The following is a 24,988-nucleotide window of genomic DNA, read 5'->3' as shown; positions in this document are numbered from 1 at the left end:
AACAGCAAACGCTTTTGTGTTAAATAGACGTCACAGAAACTGAATCTATAATACAAAATGTACTTATGTTGTGAAAACGTACTTTCCATATAATCATTATATAGATAGCAGTGTGTTATCGAATGTTTCCAATGAAATAGATTTCGATAATTCACACTGTGAAATAAATTTCGTAATTTTTGAAATTTTTGAAATTTTATTAATCTATACAATAAATACGATAACCAATTGGAACTCTTATTGCGTTCTTGGCATGAGTAATCATATTTTGGTTATTCACTCCTTCCAAATAGTTATTGTATTATTATTTCCAAAGAAGTTTTAAAATAATTTAGGTTTTAAAGGGGCAATATTTTATCAAACGCGTGTTCTATATATATACATGCTAGTGCTAATTTTAGTAACAATGCTTCATGTTTGAACACGCCAAGAACTTATGACAAATACCAAAAATTAGCCATTCTTATAAAGTAACGTTTTAAACGAATTAAATTAAATAAAGCGGGTTGATATTGTTGCGATATTCAACTTTCATGAATTTCTTTATATTTCCTTCGAAATATTTTGGCGTTTGACAATTGGCATCTACCATAACTTTTCATATCATGCCAAGCTGTTCATATAACATCGTTGATGATGGAATATCGCAAAGTCTCTAAATGTTCAAGAAGTAGATAAAACGGTCAAATCATAGAGAAGAGACAGTATCTATAATAGAAAATTAGCAAATGTTTTTGTCATTGTAACCACTTTTATACCTCATTGAGACAAAACTTCAGAAGTTTTTTTTATTACTCTTCGAACTTTTCTGTCCACAAAACGAAGTAAATTAGGGGTATATATGTATCACTAGTCTACCAAATTCCACGGCCGTCTAATTGAAGAATAATACAAAATATGTACCCCGATCCTAAACAAAAAATTTGGCAACTTTTTCAATGTCAAAACCGCAAGAGTATTCATGATTCTGGAAAGGTGGCCAATTCGGTATTTTCTGTCTATTACTACCAAACTTTATACTTCTCGGATTCCTTTGATGACTTGTGGCATTTTGCATAGTCAACCTAGGTCAGGATGTATTAAAAATTGCTAAAAATGAGATAATTGATTTCCCTATAATCCTCGCAAATTATTGATTAAGTGCCTGAAATAATCCGATTATTGTAAATAAGACGCTATCAATTTCACTCAAAAATCACAATATACATGACTTTAACTAGATTGTAGTTATCATATTTGTGTCGAGATAACAGGAAACAAGTATTTGTCATGGATGAGATAATGCATTTTTCATGAATGAAACTGCGAAGGAAAAACAACAACCGGAACTCACGATTAAATAAGTGTATAAATGTTAAATGCATAAACTAGTCGTCCATTTATGCGTAGGAATATTTTATTCTGGTGCCATTTTTTCTTTTCACACTGCTATGAGCTATATAAAAATGACATGTTTCTTCAATCATAGATCAGAAATATCTAGGTCAATGACAGATAAATTATAAAAAAATACTCTCCCAGAATAGAGGCAAAGTCAAACTTCGAGTTGTAAAATATAACATGATTAATTATATGTCTCGTGCGTGAAATGTGATATATCATCTGCCATTGAAAACTAAAGCTTTTTAAATCGTTGGTGCTGATAGTCTGACAAAATTGCTACTTGATACTGTGATACTCATAAAACTTGCATGATGTCGTTAATATTAATAACGCTTAATCAGCAGATAGATGAACAGACTAATGAAAGGTTTTAAGATACATCTGTTAATTCAGTCCCCTTCCTATATTTTTGTCATTAACATTTGTTGATAATTTATTTTAAGTTAATCAAAAGTAAGGTATGATGAAAACATATAAAATTCCCTCAATTGACCTCAACCCTAAGACATGTAAAGCTCAATCAATAAAGACGACACAATTTGACTTTGATTTCGTGACATAGAAAGTTCAATCTGAACGCCAAGACAAATTGAAACGGTTTTATGAAGCGACACAGGAAGGATGCGATGACCTTAAATGTAGTTTAATTTAATACAAATGCAAGAAAAACATTTATGTTTCATTTTGATATGAAGTCCTTAAAAGACTTTGAGACCACAACTGAGGTTTCTTTAAGATTGCTTTATAAGCAGTACACGTTTTATTAGGCGTAGCTTGTGTGTGCGAAATTACTGCCCACCTTAAATCATGTACACAAACCACACGTGACATTCCAATGTGTAGCAACTGTTTTCATTCATTCCAGTAGCGTGAATGAACATCAAATCCATATTTAATAAAGATATTAAACGTTATATTATATTATCTTATATTCCATAAAAAATACTTGCACGTGTAGATGGTAACAGTCGCCACGTGCGCAATCATGTAAGAAAACAAACGTTGTACCTGTCCATGTGTGAACACTTTGTTCTTATAATGTAAACATTTTTTTCCATATCTAAAATCGTTCAACTTAATTCGCTCTTTCCTTCGTTACAAATAATACAAAGAATTAGGTTTCACTACCGACCATTTCAACTGACATGGCGTAAGATGTATAGCCAAATATTGACAAATATGGCGAGTCTACGGTTTCCGTATAAAGTCACAAAAATGAAAAGTACCGTAATTGTCCTATTATAATCGAAAAAATCACAGAAACTCCAGTTTATCATTGTAATTTTTTTTCACCCGCTGACCATTTATGTCGCATTACTTTTCCCCGAGCAGGACAGCGATATTTATTTATAAATTACTGCAACAAAAAAATACAGTGGCATTACACAACAATGAAAAGCACATAGGGTCAATGGACCGGGCTTAGTAGAAGGTCAATGGGCCGGGCCTAATTTATTGTCATGTGACGGTCGTAAGTAACATTGGAAGAAAAACAAGTTGGGGAATTCGGCTAAGGACTCATCCTCCCACAGATCAACTGACTGACTGCCTTAAGAACAAAAGAGCTTATAACTTACTGTACATAGTTTTAGGGCAAAACCACGGAATAGTACTTGTAAACAAGTATAATAAAGCACCTTAGTCTCATCATTTTGACACAGTCCTTTCATTTATAGCGATAATGGAAATGGTGAATATGTCAATGAGACAACAAACCCAACGAGATGAAAAATACCAGCTAAAGGACACCTATGGGTCTTCACGAGTAAACACACAAAAAAAAAAAAACAGGGCAGGATGCAGCTGGCCCCAACACAACATTATACACAGGTACAGCAAAATAGTAGTCACTTGCCCTTAAAATCATGCAACTGTGGAAAAAATGTTACACAATTAAACACACCAAAAAAGGTCTGAGTCCCTTGTTGAAACAGAAAACAGTGATTTTACAACTCTTAAAGTCATATAATGAATGCAATTTTTATATCTGGATAAATTGTGGCATATTTGTTATACATAATAAAATACTTACCAATTGGTAATAAATCCGATGAATCCTATGCATGTATATTATCTTTATGTATATGTATGTTCTTTGTGTTGAACTTTATTCTTCCGGAAAGCGTAGGTTTTTCTACAGATGAGGTATGAAGATGTGTAAGATGAAACGTCAATGCATTCATTCACTTAAGAGTTGTTAAACGTTAAATATGAACATAGGACACATACTATATGGGATGTATGTTCTATTTAATTGTTGAATTTACTCCAGCAAGTCGTGAGTTTAAGAAATAATGTAACAAGCCGAGTGCTTTACAGAAAACAAGAATTACTTAGCCTTATAAAATAGACGGCTCATTAACGTTCATTGTCACTAAATTTGAATTCTTAGTATTTCTAAGTGAAAAATACTTACTACACATTTTAAACAAGCGGTTTTTTTTTCTAGAAAGAAATTGAACAAACAGTCAATTCAATTGTACATATCGTTTCAGAGTTACTGAGTAAATGAACACATTCATACAATTGGTAGAAATCACTGATGATGATTTTTTTAAGTATCTGTTTCTATTAGTCTGCAAAATATAAACATCCATTCAGCAAACATTATAATTAAAGAGTTAACAAGGGAACCAAGGTTATAGCGGTAATCAAAGGAATGTAAGAGTAATCAAGGGAACCAAGGTTATAGCGGTAATCAGAAGAATGTAATCCAGGGACAAAGACTACACATGGAAAACAGACATACACAACAAAGAACATAAAATCATACATACAAAGTTATAAAAGTAAATGAGCAACTCGGACTCCACTAAAAACTGGAAGCATGGACCAGGTGCACCGGTAGGGTAAGCGGCCTCTGCATTTCTAGAAACACTCGCCGAGTTGCTCATAAAAAGTCCGGGGTAGACAAACGAGAAAAGGAAAACTATGTACCATTGAATAAATCAGTTTTCATGGTGCAGATGGATACACCATAACGATCCACGAGTTCATGATGACGACCATAAAACTTCTGTAGTGATGACTTCAATCTTGTAGCAACATAACCCTGTTCCAGAAGCCTATTAGTTTGAGTTCTAGCGAGATACAAAAAGTCTGCGTAGTTTCGGCAAGCTCTGGCATAACGTATGAGTTGTGATATGAACTCTCCATACACAGGATGTTGCCACAGATGAAAGGAAAGTTGACAATTCTGAATGAAAAGTCATCACGTTTGTCGTAAAGTTTGGTCAATAGTTTTCCTTTACCATCGATTTCTAAGTGTAGGTCAAGATACGAGGCTGACTTCACAGTGTCTGTAGTATCCTTTATCTCAAGTTCTTTCGGTTAGATGTGATGTATCAAATCCCCGAAATTAGGACTGTTTAAAGATAATACGTCACCTATATAGCGGAAACTGAGATTGAAGGATCTAGCCAAATGATATTTTTTTCTTTCTGATCAGATCAACTATAAAGTCAGCCTCATAAGAGTGAAGGAATAGGTCACTATGTCAATGTAATCCAGGGACAAAGACCAGACATTGAAAAACAGACAAACACAACAAAGAACATAAAAAACTAAAACCATACATACAAAGTAAAAAGGCAAATGAGCAACTCGGATTACACTAAAAACTGGGAGCATAGAGCAGATGCACTGGTAGGGTAAGCGTCCTCTGCCTTTCTAGAAACACCCGCCGAGTTGCTCATGAAAAGTCAAGTCCGGGGTAGACGAAAGAGGAAAGGAAAACTATGACACGTTGAACAAATAAGTTTTCATGTTGCAGATGGATATACCGTAACGATCAACGAGTTCATGATGACGACCGTAAAACTTCTGTAGTGATGACGTCAATCTTGTAGCAACATCACCTTGTACCAGAAGTTTGTTAGAATTAAAAGAAGATTATACATCATAAAACAATGTGCCAAAATTAGACGCTCAATACAATATATTAGCGGACAGAAACAAGCAGGCTTACTTTTACAGAAAACACACTATGTGATCACGATTGCATAAAGAACTTCAAAAAAACATTTTTTTATAGTATTTAGGGTGGATGCGCTCATAGAGATGTTGGCAAATGATCGGATCGACGAACACAAATTTGAAGTAATCTGACAATGTTGCATAATACCAAGCGAGTTTAATGCCTGTTATACCGATTTATAACAAACTTGATTTTTATTTACATTGTATTGACATTTAGCAATATGATACTTTAGTTACTGAAATGGTACTTTCTAAATATATCGTATTCTTTAAGACATCTCGTTTGATTTTAGTATTCCGATGTTTAATAGCTTCAGACAAAACCACAAAAGAAAACAATTTAATTTCCATTTGAATTATGATCAGTTGATAAACTAAAAACATTGCCAAGACTAATATAAAAGTAAAATCAGAGATAAAATCACTTTTGTTACAGTTTGTCTTTTGCTGTAAATAAATTACTTTTATTTATTTTAATTAATGTTATTAAAAAAAAACATCTGTCGGAAACCGAGTGAATGAGGATGGAAATTCAAACATCCGCATTCTAATAATACCATACAGATGAAACATTTGTGGTTGTATTAGTATATGTTATTAATAGATTTTACTTATTACTTTAGCTTTAGCACTGAAAAAACATTTTGGTTCTTAATATGGTATTGATCACCAAATATTGTACTGAAATATAGTCTACAAAGCACATTCTGTAATACAAAATCCTATGGATTTAATATATTGATTCGTACAACGTATTTTCCTTATTTTTTTAACTTTGAAACACATCCATATATCAATAAGTAATCAAGGGAACCAAGAATCTAGCGGAAATAAAAAGATTGTAATTCAGGGACTAAGACCAGACATAGAAAACAGACACAACAAAGAACATAAAGTTACTAAAATAATACACACAAAGTAATAAAAGTAAATGAGCAACTCGGACTCCACTAAAAGCTGGGAGTATGGACCAGGTGCACCGGTAAGGTGAGCGTCCTCTGTCTTTTTCTATAAACACCAGCTGAGTTGCTCATAGAAAGTAAAGTATGGGGTGGATGAAAATGAAGAAGAAAACTAGAAACGTTGAACAAATCAGTTTTCATGGTGCAAATGGATTACCGTAACTAGTTCATGTTTACGACCATAAAACTTCTGTAATGATGACTTCAATCTTGTAGCAAAATAACCCTGTTCTATAAGCATAATTGTAAGAAGTCTAGTGCGATACAAAAAGCTCTGGTATAACGTATCAAATGTGATATAAAAACTTAATATGCAGGTGCTAATTGGATGTTTCCACAGAAGAAAGGAAAGTTAATAATTCTGAATGAAAAGTTTATGTTTGTTGAAACGTTTGGTCAATAGTTTTACTTAACCATCGATCATCGATCTCTAAGTGTAGGTCAAGATATGACGCTGACTTCGATGTTTTTTTTAGTATCCTTTATCTCAAGTTCTTTGGGGTAGATGCAATGTATCAAATCCCCGAAACTTGGATTGTTTAACGATAATACGTCATCTTTATAGTGGAGATTAAAGGATCTAGCTAAACGATGCTCTTTCTTTTGGATCAGATCAGCTATAAAGACAGCCTCAAAAGAGTGAATAAATAGGTCAGCAAGTAGAGGAGCACAATTTATTCCCATTAGAATGCCGACCGTTTGGTGCAAATCTCGTCCACCACACTGGAAAAATATGTTATCGATAAAAAATTCCAGAATTAAAAAAAAAAAATTCATCAGTATACATGTTTTGTATTTGGAAGATGGCGTGGAATTATTACCCACAAAGTATGAGGAATCTCTACCAAGAACTAAATATTTGTATCTAGGTGTACTAACTTTTTGAACGAAACAACGATGTATGATGTTTTAGTTGGGATTTCAACTGAGTAGCGAGAATAGAAGTAGAAAGTGTTGAAACAAAATAGGTTTTAATGCTATTATTATCTGATAATACTCTTGAATTAAGGGTTTCCAGAAGATCTTTCGAATTTTTCAGGGCCACATTGAATTAATACTACTATGGGTGTAACAAGCGTTATGATAGGACTCTTGGATTAAGGGTTTCCAGAAGATCTTTCGAATTTTTCAGGGCCACATTGAATTAATACTACTATTGGAGTAACAAGCGTTATGATAGGACTGGGGAACCTCTTTGACAGCTATGAGTATAGAAGTTAAAAGTTTTGTAAGAGGTTGGGTGGTACATTTTGCAGATCCAGCTTTGTAGCGTTGTTTGTATGGATTCTTGTGGAGTTTAGGAATCCAGTACAAAGCCGGCAAAGCACAATCATCATGTTTGGTCAAGAGACCAAAAGAGGACAGCTCAGATTTATGGTTTTCAACTACCTTTTCTTTAGAGAGTATAGTTGCAGTAAATGTCTTATCACTGCTATTATTTTCTACGTCTACCTCTGATAATAAACATTGGATGTAAAACGTTTTGCAGAAAAAAACAATGTTGTTTTGGGCTTTGCTGGTACGACAACATATTTGTCATGTATAGTAGACAATGGTTTTGCTACATCGGGGTCTTTGAAAACTGATGTAGCCTTGGCACTCATAGACTTACTAAATGTTCCCCTTTTTGATTAACCAAAACTAACTCACTTTTTTACTTCAGAAATATATCTATATTTTCATATGTTATAAGAATTAACCCGGCATGCAGCAGTTTAATATGCAAATAATAAAAAAAGTGTGACTTAACCAAAACCAGATTATTTAGTATGTAAACAGTTAAAACATTGGAAACATTCTAATTTTTGTAATTTATTTTAGGTGCCACAGTCAAATAACCAAAACGTACACCACCCGACTTTAATGACGTCATAGTACAAAATAATCTGTTTGTTTACAAATGAGAAGCAGCCAATCAGAAAAGTTTGACAAATCAAATTAGATTATTATAAGGTAGCATGTACACATAATGTTAAAATTAAATTTGCCCCATGCATTATTTTCGCTTTATTTAAGGTCTTTGGTTGTTTTAGCAAGTGTACGTGAAAACAAAGGTTAAATGAGAAAATTCCATATGGACACATACATGTACAACTTTTTGCGTCTTAAGCTAGGGTCAGACAATGTCCGCATATGCTCCTCAATACAGTTTAGTTTGAAGTTGACAAAGTGGAGTATAAAATTATACAAGATTAAAGAAAGCATAAAATATTACTTATAAAATATTTGTGTAATTTTTATTTTGGACTCCAATTTAAGAAGAGCGGATATGGTAAAAAGTTCAACGTTTGGATTAAATCCTAAACAGTAATTACCATCAGAGATAACCATAAGGTCGTCAAGAGTTGTACAAGGTCTGAATGGCAATAAAATTCAGATAACAAATCCATGGCGACAGAACTTAACAATACATCAAGTAATATCACGACAAAAAACATGTTAATGACCGTGATCAGGCTCATGAAACCTGTGTTGGACTTAAACTAGTTAAAAAGGTCTTTACCAAGTTTTAGTTTTGATTGAGACAATAGGGAACGTACATGAAATAATATTCCAACTTTCTCTATACCTTATTTTACTATTCTCAGCTTTGTATTAAGTATGGTTCTGCCTAAAAACCAGGCAGGGGTAATTCCTCATATCTTTGGAAAATAAAAAAAAAACTGTATAAATACATTTGTTTGGTCCTTCAAACAACTCTTCCTATTATGCATTGCATCAATAAAAAATACCTCAGTTAAATGTGAAATGTTTTCCAGCTATTATTTAAGCCTTGGTTGACATATTTTTTTCGTTGTATTACTTTCCCTTTCCGCTCTGAATATTACAAGCTGGTTTTAGTGTGAGTTTGTGTATATATGTTTTCTGTATTAGTTCGATAGTTAATATTGTGCACACAAAAGTAATCATTATAATAGTGTTCATATCAGATTCAGAATTTAATTAACCCAAGAATACCTAAATAATGTTTTCGTAAGCAAACGTTTGTAAAGTATAAATAATGAATAGCCTGCATTTTTCGAGTTGCTATAAAAGCATAGACTATAACATGGCATTTTTCATATCATATTCATTATCAACTAAATGTTACATGTATGATACATGTATCAGCCTTCGAAATCGATCTATTTTTAATAGATAAAAATAAATAAATATAGAATATCAACATGTTTTTATGAATGGTCCGACTTTTGAACAATCTAGCGACTCTACAAGGTGAGATCTTGATTACTGGTGACCTCAATTTCCATTTAGACAATCTTAATGACAGTTTTCCAAGAAAAAATCTGGACACGCTCCGTGGTCATGGTTTACAGCAGCATGTAATGGGGTCGACTCATGTTTACGACCATACCCTCGATGTGGTAATCACTCGTGAAAATAACTGTATTTTGTCGGATACGCTAATGATCTTCGACTCGAATCTAAGCGGCATTAACGGAAAATCAATTTGTGACCATCTCGCTATATCGACCCTTCTCTGTGTCGCAAAACCTGCCAGAGAACGACGAACGGTTTCTTTCAGAACACTTCGTAATATCATATCAGAAAACTCTTAAAGGGTCTGTCGAACCCCGTTCCTTTACAAACATGCATAACTGAAGGTACTTTAGACGAAATCGTGCAAACGTACAATACAAAGGTTAGTTTGATCAACACGATCCAATTCAGTCAAAAACTCTTATTTCGCGTCCTAATACTGAATGGTACGGCAATGAATTACGAACTGCCAATCAAGAACGGCGCAAAGCTGAAAGAGATATAACAAAGTTGAATCTGGTAGTGCATTAAGAAATATACCGAGAAACTTGCGTTAGAGTTAATAAACTACTTTACGCTAGTAAGAAAGAGTCATATTCTTCTTAAATTAGTGAAATCGGTACAGACCAAAAGACACTATATCTATTCTGCAATGACATCATGGCAAACAAAAAAGAAGTTGTACCTCCATCACACACAGACGATGAAGAACTTTCTAACAGGTTTGGGGATTATTTCCTCGGTAAGATTGACACAATTCACGATAACCTTAACGTGTCTCGAGCAAGTCTAGAAACAACAGATGATCTAAATGCTGATATTGAATTCAGCGGCATCAATCTGACACAATTTCGAATATCGTCGATAGAGGAAATCCGTAAAATAATACAGAAATACCCCGTGGAATCGTGCGAGATGGATCCTTTACCAAATTTCCTATTGAAAGACTGCTTGGAAAGTTTGCTTCCCGTCTTTACAAAAATCGTAAATAAATCTTTAATTGAGAGCTATGTTCCATCTGCATTCAAGAAGGCAATCATCCGTCCGTTATTGAAGAAGCCATGACTCGACTCAGATATACTTAAAAACTATAGACCAGTGTCGAATCTTCCTTTTGTCTCTAAAATACTTGAAAAAGTGGTGGCAATCCGTCTTGAGAAACATTTAGAATTCAACTCACTGCATGACAACCTTCAGTCCGCGTACCGAGGCTGCGTTGCTCCTTGTACACCACGACATCTCAATGGCTATAGATAATAACACGTGTGCTGTACTTGTTATGCTTGACTTATCCGCTGCTTTTGATGTTATAGACCATCTGATTCTACACCATTCTTATGGAATAACCGGACAAGCATTACAGTGATTTCAGTCTTATCTACACAACAAATCTCAAAGTGTTTACATCGGGAATGTGCAATCCGTCGATAAATTTCTGTCTTTGGTGTCCAACAAGATCTGTGTTGGGACCAAAGAAATAGTCTATGTTCTCTAAACCACTCGACCAGATATGCAAACGACATATCATGAATTATCATTGCTACGCGGACAACACACAGGCGTACCTGGTGATCAAACTTTCGGACAACTGAACCAACATCGCTACTCGCATGGAAGCTTGTCTCTCTGACATAAGTGCATGGATGAAATCAAACATGCTCAAACTGAATGAAGATAAAACGAGTTAATTTTTTACAACACAAAGGAACCCTCCAAGGAAATTACAAACTGCATTGTTCGATTTGATGGCTATATTGTTAACGAAGATTCTGGAGTGTCTTCTTCGATAAAAATCTAAACATGAAGAAACGAATCAGTGCAATTTCAAAATAATGTTTTATTCAAATTGGGAAAATTAGAGGAATTCGATTATATAAACCGAACGATGTGTGTAAGACATTGGTCAGCTCATTGGTAACGTCTAGACTATGGGAATGCCCTACTTTAATGGTATAAATGCGACCAGTATATCAAAACTACAGCGAGCGCAGAACACAGCCGCACGTTTAATTTCTCTAACACGAAAACACGATCATATTACACCGGTACTAGTCTCCTTACATTGGTTGCCTGTTAGATTTCGAAGCGATTTCAAAAGTCTGTTGTACACGTACAAGGCCTTCAATAACTCAGCGCCTGTTTATCTTCAAGAACTTGTTTCTCCTTATCAACCAACCAGAACTTTGAGATCAGAAAACATGTACCTTCTTAACACCCCACGAGTAAGAATAACAACTTTTGGCGAAAGCCGTTTCGACAAAGCTTCCGCAACTTTATGGAACGATTTCCCACTAGCCATTCGAAACAGTCAGTGTTTTTAGAGACTCATAAAGACACGTCTTTTTAGAGTAGCCTACGGAGAGAATGCTGAACTGTGATCACTAGGGTATATAGTACTGTGATATTTTAGGTGCTTTTTTGTTTTTATTTGAACTGTTAATGTATATATATTCTCGTTTTTTTTCTCGGTTCTATATGTTTTTTTAAAGGTATAAATTAACCCTTAAATATTTTATGGCGTTTGCTGCCGTTCATATTTTATTAATCTTATAGATATTTTTTTTTTTTAAATTCCAAATTTTACTGGTATATATCAACTTGTAAATGTATGTGATTTTTTCCTTTAAATATTTTAGATTTGCATGCACTTTTCTTTGTTATAATCATGCAATCCATTTTTTAAATATTATTATTATTATTTAAGGGGAAATAGTGTTTATTTGTTACTTTTTGTATGTTATGTACAGCAGTGAGAGTAATTTTAGTATTAGATAGGCGCTTTATAAGTATCGAATAATACTAAGATAAATAGATCTGAAATAAAACAAAAATACATACACTGTACGATCAAATTCTTATATACTTAATTACCTGTAACTTTTTAAACAACTATTAATATATCTAACAATACAGGAATTTCCCACTACATCCTGTTTACAATTCAACCATAAAAATATTAAGGATAGTCTTCTTATCGTAACATTTTTTCTCGGTGAACGGATTAAGAGGATTTCTATAGTCAATGTACATGTAATCATGACGTTTGCTTCAAAGCATCTGTATGCCACGTTAACATAGAGAGGCGACTAAGCAAAATACAATTCTGCATTCCGAGACGGCATATTTTTTTTCTAAATACCAAGTACATAGACTGTTATCATCTTAAACTGCGTGTATATCAACCAGCATCCTTTATTACCCAAAGGGCCGCCCGATGATATAAGTTTGTGATACAGATTTTAACATATCGTATATTTTAACTTCCGGTTAGGGGTGCGATACATATGGTATTTGACAGAGGTGTGATATATGGTGTGCGTTATGCAATAAATGATATAGGTTCTAAACAATCACTCCTGATACTATACAAAGAACGTATTTTCTCATTCATATACAGCATGTATATTGGAAACAGCTGATACAATCTAGAAGCAGTCGATATCAAAATTCATATCATACGGTGAGGCATTTTAAAATGACAGTTTATCAAGGGAAGTAATTATACCTTTTCTGTACGTACATGATAATAGTTATTCAGTAAATCCGAAATTCTCGAGTTCCATAATTAATGAATTGTCAACATCAGATTTGCGTCAGTTGTGAAGCATATACAAGAGAAAATACTTGGTCCTTTTTTTATGTCCACTTGTCCTGAATATAATACAGCACAACGTTCAATAAAGATTATAACAATAATTCGCAAATGAAACAGAGAATCCTTGACATATGCACAATGTACATGGACGTCTAATTTTATGTATAATAAGCTAGTATACCTTTTTCAGGTTTATTTTTTAGAAAATGAAATGAATATATATTTGTGATTTTCAGACGTATGCAGCCATTAATTTAAGAAACGTTCTACCTTGTGCATCCAGTGAATAATTCTTTAAGTTGGTTTTACAATAAAATCGATAATGAGGAGTGTTTGCGCCGAGCGATTAAAATTGAGTAAGGTTTTGTTATGTGACAACCAAAAATTCCAGAAATTCTATGTCGTATGGTTAGTCACGTTACAAAAAGGAAGTGTTTCTCAGCAGCATATCTGAAATATTTGCTAGCTCTACTTGTCAGCCTATTTATAACATTAACACAGATGTTTGTTTTCGGTTTACATCCAAGACATACACAAACATAATCACTGGAAATGGGTATTCATATGGACATATAATCTATTATCAAATATAATCATTAAAATTTTCGTTGACTTCATCATGATGCACACTAATTGTCTTAGACGTCGATCGGGCAGGTGTTCTTGGGCGTCGTCTTTTCGGTCTATTGTATGGGTTAACATTAAATTCTTTAGCAAACTTGTAAAAAAGATATACTCCAAATGCAGACAAGGCAATGCTGAGAATGATCAGTACAAGGGTTACCGCACCTAGCCCCTTGTAGATTTGTTCATTGCTTGAACATCCGGGTGTATCGTTTGAGCTTGAACATCCTTCTAAGACTTTCGAAGTCCCAAAAACAACAATTGAAACGAAACATCCGACCAGTGTAAACACAGACAGAACCAAATGGAAAATTACCTGTAGATAAAAAAAAATAATGTCATTTATTTGTCTTATGTATACTTGATCGATTTGTATAAACATCAACTACCAGAAAAAACTGTGAGCAATGTTCACTAACTTGATTACCCCCACGCACACATTCACACACACACACACACATACACACACACACATTCCGCCATTTGATAACATGCACCATTTTACCTCCATTTTGATTTGGATTAAAATCTTAAATAAAAGGTGCAAAATGAGAATATGTAATAAAAATTCTGGGAAAGTTTCATTCAATTCCATTCAGTAATATAGAAGGAGTGGGTCTCCTGTCTCCGTATAAGCAAATGACACAATTGTTTGCTACGTTAACCCCCCAAATTGATTCGGTTTAAATTCTAAAATAACAGAAGAGCATGTAATAAAGATCTGGGAAAGTTTCATTCAATTCCAGTTAGTGGTATAGGGGCAGTTACGGAAAAGAGATGGGTTCATCTGTGCACCTAAGGGAAGGAAGGACGGACACTACTATCCCTATATATCCCTGCTTGTAAGTGTGGGGGTTTGTATAATAATCTAGATCCATTTTAGATCCTGTTTTGTCACAGACCATATGAAACAAGAAAATAAATAATAAATAAATAACTCTTTGTCAGAAATCGGAGCTACTCGGCGATTTCAGCTATTCATTGTTCTCTGCCGAGTGGTTGTTCAGCCACTCCCTGTGTTATATAAATTACTAACATTTTATATTTTTTCTCCAAAACTTTGATTTGAAATTTCATCTTTTGACAGCGTTATTCAGGGGATTTCCAGCCATTTTAGATATTGTCTTAATTGCAACGTTTTAGAAAATGGACATACTTTTGTATAGTGCTAACGTCACCTCCGTCACATAATCAAGCCAGGGAATTGTACCGTGATCGTGAAAGGAGTTTTTAAGGATCGTTAACAAAGCTTTTACTACTTTTTTGACAAAATTAGGAAATCTGCAACTTTTCATGGTTGAAATAACTATCTCTATTTGATATTTTTGAACTAAGATACATGTATTAGCATAGCGAAAGAGTAATCAAGGGAACCAAGGTTATAGCGGTAATCAAAAGAATGTAATCCGGGGACAAAGACCCGAGATGGAAAACAGACATACACAACAAAGAACATAAAGTAACTAAAATCATACATACAAAGTAACAAAAGCAAATGAGCAACTCGGACTCCACTAAAAATTGGAAGCATGGACCAGGTGCACCGAGTATACCCAGTAAACAAATAGATAGATAGGCACATTACCAAGCTCTGAAATACTTAATATTTGATACAGAAGAAAAAAACGCCGAGCGAGTAACTATCCACTTCACTGACATCTTGAATAGATGGGCATTTCCGAGTGTATGTACTTTCTCGATTACTTATGTTAATCATGTTACAATCAAAGGCCAATTCAATTAAAATTTATTTTTATCGTACACGGAAACAATAAAACCGGAAGCTAGACGCTCCTTGAAGACTTAAATGATGTTTTCATTACTTCTTATGTAGTTATTGGTATTAAAAACCACGGAACCTTTAGCTAGCATTAAGGATGAAGCTGCCGTTACTGCTAGTACGGAGGCTAAATGTCGTTGCTACGACATGCGGTACCTATAATTAAAAGCATTCTAATTTTTTACTTCGAGTCTTTTATAGACCCTCTCTTCTAGAGTAAAGATTTGTGATTATTTTTATGATTCAGTTTTGAAGGCAGTGGATTTTAATGTAGACATGAAATCCAACAACTCTGCTCATAATCACCTTAGAAACATATTACAGCGTCTTAATTTGTATAATTTTGTATAGGAAGCTACAAACTTTTCAGTAGTGCCTGGTACATACAGAGACTTGTTTATATCAAATAACAGAAGTATGGTTAAAACTTGTCAAGTACTGAGTCAATTTTTGTAGTTCCCACTCTGTTATTGTGGCTGATATAAATGTTAAGGCTTATAAGCAACTGTCATATAAACGAACAATTAGAAAAAAAAGATATTGCAGATTATAATGGTTTTGTTGACGAGTTAAACCATGTTGATTGGGATTAAGAGTTTGATAATTGCAATAATATTGATGATATGTATTCTAATCTTGTAAATATTTATACCCACAATGTGACAGATTCATTCCCACCAAAGAGGTCACAATTAGACCTTTAGATAAACCTTTCATGAACAATGAAATACGTAGGAAGATGAGACAGAGGAATAGAATTCACTACAAAGCTAAATCCTCTGAAAACCCTATTCATTGGCAAAAATATAGGGAATTGAGAAATGAAGTAACAGACATGGTTAGAAAATCAAAGGAGCAATATAGATTAAAATTAACTAGTGAACTTACTGATAGGTCAATTCCACCTGGAAAATGGTGGCGAATTTTAAAATCAATCTCTAAATTGTCAAAGAGTTATCAACCAACCGCCCCCTTTAAATTATGATGGTCAAATACTGCCTCATCCAACTGACAAGGCTAAGGTACTAAATACTCATTTTTGTAATATATCAAAGATTGATAATGAACCTGAGTTACCTGGTGTTATACCAGATCCTCCAGTTATGATGGAGGAATTTATCATTAATGAAAATTAAGTTCTTGATCAATTAGGCCCAAAACAAACCAGCTGGTCCTGATGGTATTTCACCTCGAGTATTGAAAGAGGTTAAATTGGGGCTATTTAAACCCCTCACAAAACTTTTTTAACTGCTCTCTTCGTTTGAATCGGGTACCTCACGCTTTGAAAATTTCTCATGTTACGCCTATTTATAGGGTAAAGGTAGTCGTCATAATACTTTAAACAACCGACCCATTTCTCTTACTAGTATTGTTTCGAAGATTGTGGAAATACTATTTAAGCACCTTTTCAACTACATGAAGTTTAATAACCTACTTACTATATATCAATCAGGGTTTCAATCTGGTGAATCAGCTCCTTGAGATTAATAATATTATTATTTCCAACCTTGACCAGGACAAAGATGTCAGATTTATTTTCTACGATATATCTAAAGCCTTTGATAAGGTTTGGCACAGAGGCTTAATACATAAACTTAAGTCTTATGGTATTCATCATAATCTTGTCCAGTGGATTGCTGACTATTTGAATGATAGATGTCAAAAGGTTGTTCTTGATGGTTTGGCCTCTAGTACACAAGGTATCTCAGCAGGTGTACAATAAGGTTCAGTACTTGGACCCTTCTTATTCTTGATATACATAAATAGTATTGTTGATGATGTAAGCAATCACATTCGACTTTTTGCTGATGATACCTCACTATTTGCAATAATTAATAATAATGTTAATTATGTTACTTAATCTTTGACAATTGATCTCGGGCATATTAATACATGGGCAAATTTCTGGGCTGTGAATTTTAACCCGTCTAAAACTGATAGCATGAATTTTTCACGAAGAAATATAAACTTCCCTGTTATGTTCTTTGGTCAAGGTGGAGAAGAAATTGAGCAAGTTGACCATCATTGTCATTTTGGCTTAAATTTCCAAAACCACGCAAATTGGAAGTTGCATATTAATACTATGTATAAAAAAGCCTGCTCTAGACTTATTTTATTACGACAGCTGAAACACTCACTTGATATAAAATCCCTTATTACTATTTATTCAGCATTTATACGACCAGTTGTCGAATACGCAGATTCTGCCTGGGACAATTGTACTCAACAGATGTCAAATTTATTAGAGAGTGTTCAAACTGAAGCTGCTCGCATTATAACTGGTTTAAGAAGAACAACATCTCTTAACAAGTTATATGCTGAACTTGACCTTGAGAAACTTTGCAACAGGCGAGAAAAACATAAACATATAACATTTTACAAGATAGTAAATGGTCTTACACCTGACTACATGTAATAAATGGTCTTACACCCGACTACGTGCGAGAAATGGTCTTACACCTGACTACATGTAATAAATGGTCTTACACCTGACTACATGCGAGAAATTGTCTTACACCTGACTACATGTAATAAATGGTCTTACACCTGACTACATCCGAGAAATGGTCGCTCCATATTTTCAAAAGCAACATAATTATGCCTTGTGACAGGAAGGTCAGAACTTCATTCTGCCTCAATGCAGGGCATGATCTTATTATAATAGTTTTTTACCTGCTACTATTAGATTATGGAATGAACTTGATCATGAAACTAAGAATAATTCACCAACTGTAAGTTTATTCAAAGTGAAACTTGATAAAAAATATCAACCAAATACTCCACTAAAGCACTTTGACTATGGAATAAGGAAATTCAATATCATGCTTTGTCAGTTGAGAAATGAAGCCAGTGATTTAAAATCCCACTTGTTTCATGATTTCTTAGTAGATGATCCTCTTGTCCATGCTGCTCTAGTCCATGTGAGGATAATTTGCATTACTTCTTTGACTGCCCAGCATATATTGATATTAAAAACATTCTTTTTGAAAATCTGTCTTATGTGGGTGTAGATGTTGATCTTGATCTCCTGTTATTTGGTGACCCGAACTTGAATTATGAGAACAAAATGTTTATTATTAACCAAGTTCATCAGTATATTAGAGATTCAAATAGTTTTGTTTGACACTCTTTTATCTAGTTAAATGATATTGTGACTTTGTAAACCTTTTTCTCAAACATCTCCTATGACTACTATTTGTATATACTTTACTACTTTGTTCATCTTTGTTCTTTTTATTTTCATTTACAAAAAATGAAAATTTCCTGCTATTGCCAAATAGTTTATTATTTACACTTCTAGTGTCAGTAATATCTGTATTTTCCCTCTCTTGTATTTGGTCCTTTTCATTTCATTTGAAAATTCCTTTCTTCTTTCTTTTGTTTTGTTCTCTCTATCTCACAATATGTACACTATTAATATACTGATGAAGATAACTGTTGTTGGACTATGTACTTATCCTAGGTACGTTAAGTCAGAAATTAAAATTTACAGTTTCTATGTAATAAAAGGCAGTATCAATAGGTCATTTCATATAGTGACAAATAATCAGTAATAATTCAAATCATTTATATTCTATTGCACTATTTGTATTTACATGTTACTCTAAAATCCATTGTCCAAAATGGCTTAATCCTTTTATGGATTCGGCGGTGGTCAAAGCAAAAAATTTCTCCAGCCCCGAATCCCTAAAGGGATTACAAAATGGCCATGGCCTGCTGCCACATCTCTATTGATTAATAATTCATATATCAAATATTGTGTTATATTGATAATTGTAATTTTGTATCATGGAGATGGCTTATAAAGGCTTAGCCTGCTGCCCAATCCATTTCAGCTTTATACTGAATAAATACTGTTTAAACTATAATTAACACTACATTAAAGTTAAAAACGAGTTTTATTTTGTTTTATATTCGCAACCATATAAATACTGACTCCCCTCTTTCATCCGCGGAGTTTGTCGTACTGATACAAATTCAGGTGTTACATTTTTAAGCCGACAATTTACTATCTCGTCTATTTGGAAAATATTTTTTCATTTTTTTTATGGACAGGCAAAAATTCTAAGAAAAATTAGCAGCCGCATTTCTACAGTTTAAGGGGGCATAGAGTCTATGGAGTATGTATGTAAGAGTATAGAATTCAGTTCTTTTTGCCTATGGTGTAAAACCCCACTGAATAAACGATGCTTTTTTGGTTTTGATATGCTATATGTTTATGTGACAATGGTCTTCTCTGTATTTAGATCTGTACTTTCGAGAAACCTACACTTTGACCTCCCACTGAAATCAATCAAATCAAACCAAATCATGAACGATAACTCTTACAAAGTGCTAATTTCGTGTATATATAAATATATAAATTTTGTCTCAAAAGTGCATAACTCAAATGAAAAAAAATAAGACTGGTAATGTGGTCTATAGCTGTTTCTGGACAAGAAATAAATGTGAAATTGGTGGGTTTTTGTCATGCATGAATCACCTTCTGTCTGATTTTATAAAGACCGCTACTTAAAATCAAGCCTTGCCGCTAGCAAGTTTGATTATAGGCAATGACTACCTTTTACTCAGTTCAAATGATCAAGACGTTCGCTGAGGTATTTTTTAATCTGATTTTCATGCAGTAAGGCGATCGAAATAAAAATCAACCTCTCAAGAGGACATAGGGATATAGAATACCCTTGGTTAAGAACAGCCATGTTTTACACGTAATATTAGAATAATATTTACAAATGTGGAAATATAGTTTTGTATATTTACACGTATTTATAATTTTTATTATTTTTATCAGATACTTTTGGCAACATTACCAGTGCTGTTTCAGGTTCATCTGGTTTGTCCTTGACATAAAGTCCAAAGACCGAAAAACAACCACCAGCCGTAGCTTTTGTCATTATCTGCAATAAAACATAATGGACTTCTATTTCGACAAAACAAATCATGGAGCAGGCAAGGGGTAGAACAAATGTAAAAAAGGCACCTAACCTCATCGAACAACTTTTTTACCTGAAAGAAGTAGGCATATTTTTTTCTATATTGGTTCCGGCTCTGTCTTGGTACAGATTCTAACAACAATGCATTTATAAATGTTTGATAGGACAAAAAGTAGCAATTGCGTGCTATGTATTGCTTCGAGGGTCGGTAAGCCTGGATTTCAAAAATTAATGTCTGATCTGTGTAGTTACATGTACATTCTGTGCAATGTTCTGAACTTTGCATCGCGTACATATGTATTGAGCAAACGCCGTTGTAAATGGTTGATGGAATATTCATATTAAAAGGCTAAAGGATACTTTAACATGATTAACAAATTACGATATCACATACCACGGTGGCTGACAAAAAAGATGCCACATAGAATGGTGGCGTTGAGTAGTTCTCTCCATCCATATAAACAACCCCGGCGATTCCACAGACCAGTAGTCCTGTCATCATAATTGTGTCCAAAACAAACAGCAGAAAGTGGGATCTGAAAGCCTCCCTTCTCAAGCCTGGTACAAACAAAACACAATATGTGAAGATAATAGTTTATTAAAAAGAAGAATTCGGGTTGGAGAAGATCAAAAGAGTTTCAGGATTTTCAAAACTTTCTACTTAAATTTTCAAAACTTTTTGGATAGATAAAAGGAAATTGATCATTCAGATACATGCAATTCCTTATTTTTTTTTTAAAAATATGAATTAAAAGGTAATGTTATGCTGCACTGCTCTATCGAATAGCAATAAGAGAGGTCACAAATATACCTGTACGGTATTTGTCGTCGTTAATTTGGTCATCCAATAACTAAACTTTGATTGTACTTCTTGGCCGGGAGTTTCTAAAAAGCAGACGACACTTTCCCTACGGTACACCTGGTCCATACTCCCCTACGGTACACCTGGTCCATACTCATAGTTTCTAGTAGAGTCCGCGTCCCTCATTCACTTTGTTTCTCTGTACGTATTATTGTGTTTGTTTGTTTTGTTTTGTTTTGTTTTGTTTTTGCTTTGTTTTGTTTTGTTTTTGTTTTGTTTTTTGTTTTGTTTTTGTTTGTTTTTTTCTTATTTCGTGTTCTTTATTGTGTGTGTCCATTTTCCCTATTTAGTCTTTATCCTTGAAATGTATTCTTTTGATTTTAGCAGAAATTGTGGTTACCTTGATTACCCAATCGTGAACTTACTTACTAGCATTCACTTGGTCAAAAAAGATTAATTTAATATAGTGTAGCGAAAACAGTGGCCGTCACGCTATTCTCTAACATGTAATTTGTCGCGCGTAAGGTAGCTCGAATCGTATTTACCTTGATTACCCTTTCGTATCGTGAACTTAGTTACAATCATAGTTATCTTAAAGTATTCACTCAGTCAACATAAGATTAATTCAATATAGTGCAGCAACAAGAGTGGTGATCATGATATTATCTGACGAATGAACTACATGCAATTTGTCAGGCGTCAAGTAGCTCGAGTCGTGTTTACCTTGATTACCCTTTCGTATCGTGAACTTAGTTACAACCATAGTTTTCTTAAAGTGTTCACTCGGTCAACATAAGATTAATTCAATATAGTGTAGCGACAAGAGTGGACTTAATGCTATTCTCTGACAAATGAACTACATGTAATTTGTCGCGCGTAAGGTTATAAAACATATAGAACATATTGGAGGGATATATTAAAACAAACGATATTTTAAAGATTAACAGTTTACCTTTGTTTGGTGTCCTATACTCAACAGGTGAACCAGCCGGGTGATACATCGTATACACGATTACTTTTGACTTATTGTAGAATGTACTGGTTTCAAATGTTCATTCTTGCATCTCTTTTGGGTGTAAAAATATAAAAAATACTCGTTAACTAAAAAAATATTATATACTAAGCTCCAAATGTTTTTAGCCTTTCGTAAGGACACGTATTTAAATGTATAGTTTTAAAGAAACTCTTCGATATCAGCGTACAATGGTTATTGCAGTACGACGGAAAATTGAGAAAAGAGAACTTCAAACCTTACCTTCACAGGTAATAATAACACAATAGTTGAAAACAATAAAGAAAATTAAATGTTAAAGATATGATCGGGACATTGGTAGTTACAAACAAAACAGACCGCCTTTGTGTATCGAACCGTTAATTAAAAGTCTTTTTTCTTTTTAAGTGGTTTCTAAACCTACAATGTGGTTAAAGTTCAATCTATTCTGTAGACCTACATGTTTATTCTCTTCGTGGTTTACTTCTCTAGCTTATCGATATAAAAGTTTCGGAATACGGAATATACCCTATGCCCCACTTAGTGGATGTTTGAACAAAATTTGCAAGAAAATAATAACCACAACCTAGTTTAAATTTGATGTGTTTAATTAGAATACAGTACAAATAATTTTCCTACATGATTTGTTTAGTAAATTTTGTGGGATCAAACGATTTGAAAACAAATCATAAAGTACGTTTTACGCAAATAGATGTTTTAGATTTGACAGAAAATACATATATAGCTTAAATTCAATGTGCCCGGTTAAAAAATGGTTTAATTCTCCTGTTAATTGTTGTTTTACAAACTGTTGTGTCATGTACCAAACATCGCATGCAAGGCCACCAATAAGACGTACATGGCTCGCTGAAATGGATCGCAGAAATGGATCACGGAAACTGAATCCAATGTAGCTCTTACATCAAAATGAAGATTACAATATAGTTCATAAACATAGACAAAAAATACAGTATCTAGATTCCATACGATGAATTATCTTTCTTAAATAAACAATCATTTACCTATCCTATCTTGCACCTTTCAGCTATCGTCCCGTTCAGTGACTCAACAATGCATGAAAAATATCAGTGCTCAGTACATATATGTATAAGTGCGATGCTCGGTCGTAGGCTGTGCCTAACTCAAATTAGAAATTGAAAAAAAAATAAATTATGTTTTTTTTGATCTTTTTTGTAAAAAAAGTATGTTTTAGAATCATTGATTAGATGTAACAGCAGGACGACCAGTGTACTGGGAATCATTCACTGATTAATGGTTGACACATTAGTGTTTTACCTAGAATTTGTTTTTTGTTTCTTAATTAATAAGTTCATCACTTATATCAATAAATGAAACAGCAGTATCATAATACTTGTCATTATTTTACCATCATATTAATATGAGATACTGGATATTAATCATACTAAAAAAAACTAGTAATCTGTAGTCATAGATGCACTAGTTTATGGATGACCAACAACTTCACCATGAACGATTTTATCTAATAGTGGTCAAATTAACAAGACAATGCTGGTGGCATTATAATGATTGAAAACAAATACAAATATTTGGTTTAAAAACGAAAGCGTTTATAAGCTTTCGATATAATCTTATCTGCCTACGAGGGATTCAATGATAGTTTATTTTAATTATTTTTCCTCCCCCGTAATTACTACAGTATAAGGCCAAGGAGATGTAATTTTATGTAATGGAAAGTTTGATATAATCCGATTGAAAACATATAACTTTCTTCTAAGAGAGGATTATCGTTTTATTGTTTATATAAAAAATATACCTTTTGAATTATGTTTAGATTAGTGGCATTGACAAGGAGACAATTAAATACAATATTGTCTTATACGAAGGAACCGTAGAAAAATATTATCTACGTGTATGTTTAAGCCCACGGCATTGTTTTATTGTTTGAACAAGCATCAATGAACATTGCGTGGATCGAAAATTTAAAAGCCCCATCGTCGGTGAACATATCTCAGACTCTCTGTAAACCGTCATGGAAAAGAGAGGAATAGTTGGTTTGATAGTAGCTTTGCTTCTGAATTTTGCTGATGCTTCTTGTCCAGACGACGATCCGACGTTGATGTTATGGTCGGATGCAGCAACATGGACAGATAAGGGTCTCAGTGTAAGTACTGATTAATTATTATTATCTAACGAAGGAGGATGCTATTCTACAATATTAATCTATACCTTTTTAACGTCATACGAACCGGAGCGCCCATTATTGACACGACCCATTATACGAAATTTTAAAATTCTGAAGTTTGGAAAATGTCTAAAGATTTTGATTAAAATTTGGAACACATGTAGTAATTGAAGCATCTATCTAGTATAAGATGAGTTTTGATTTTTTTTCAATGTCTACAAAGTTGTAGACCATAAAATATTGTTTTCTAATTGTGATGGGTTTGTATCCCGTGAAATAACTTATAACAGAATATACTTCGTTTTCAGGAGTTATTCAAAAGTACTTTTTAATGTATCTAACCTTTTGATAGAATTTCCTATTTTAAAATATTTTATTTTCATAATAAAAAAAAAAACAAAACAAAATCAAAATAACAATAAACACCATATGAGGGTTAGTACCCGATGGAGGTTATTCCAGTCGGAATTTCCATGATTTTGTTTTTATGCAAAACCTATATCAATTCCACCGA

General features: G+C 33.5%; 1 protein-coding gene across 3 annotated transcripts; it reads right to left on the bottom strand.

Annotated features, from left to right (window-relative positions):
* Positions 1-12,946: 12,946 nt before the first annotated feature.
* LOC148599012 (uncharacterized) lies at positions 12,947-22,593 on the bottom strand. 3 transcript variants are annotated; one of them, XM_088561617.1, is made up of 5 exons: positions 22,575-22,593; positions 22,272-22,385; positions 20,912-21,075; positions 20,395-20,481; positions 12,947-14,119 (listed from the first exon to the last, which is right to left on the bottom strand). In XM_088561617.1, exons 2-5 carry the CDS (start codon positions 22,318-22,320, stop codon positions 13,763-13,765), a joined length of 657 nt encoding a protein of 218 aa, XP_088417743.1. In that variant the 5' UTR covers positions 22,321-22,385; positions 22,575-22,593; the 3' UTR covers positions 12,947-13,762. The 3 variants fall into 3 exon arrangements, with proteins under 3 accessions (XP_088417743.1, XP_088417742.1, XP_088417744.1); XM_088561616.1 differs by lacking the exon at positions 22,575-22,593 and having other exon boundaries at positions 22,272-22,558; XM_088561618.1 differs by lacking the exons at positions 20,395-20,481; positions 22,575-22,593 and having other exon boundaries at positions 22,272-22,561.
* Between the last annotated feature and the right edge of the window lie 2,395 nt (positions 22,594-24,988).

Source organism: Perna viridis, chromosome 14 (genome assembly GCF_037379345.1).
Source record: "Perna viridis isolate PV_CMFRI_1.1 ecotype Kerala chromosome 14, ASM3737934v1, whole genome shotgun sequence".
In the NCBI taxonomy this organism is placed as follows: Eukaryota; Metazoa; Mollusca; class Bivalvia; order Mytilida; family Mytilidae; genus Perna; species Perna viridis.
The sequence above is the reverse complement of the archived record's forward strand: the minus strand, read 5'-3'. Positions and strand labels throughout refer to the sequence as shown.

Excerpts from the sequence above, each read along its gene's own strand:
- LOC148599012 (XM_088561617.1), bottom strand. The coding sequence starts at position 22,320 with ATGTATCACCCGGCTGGTTCACCTGTTGAGTATAGGACACCAAACAAA. Across the intron at positions 21,076-22,271 it reads GTATAGGACACCAAACAAAG|GCTTGAGAAGGGAGGCTTTC; the intron begins GTAAACTGTTAA and ends TGTTTGTACCAG. Across the intron at positions 14,120-20,394 it reads ATGAACCTGAAACAGCACTG|GTAATTTTCCATTTGGTTCT; the intron begins GTAATGTTGCCA and ends TTTTATCTACAG.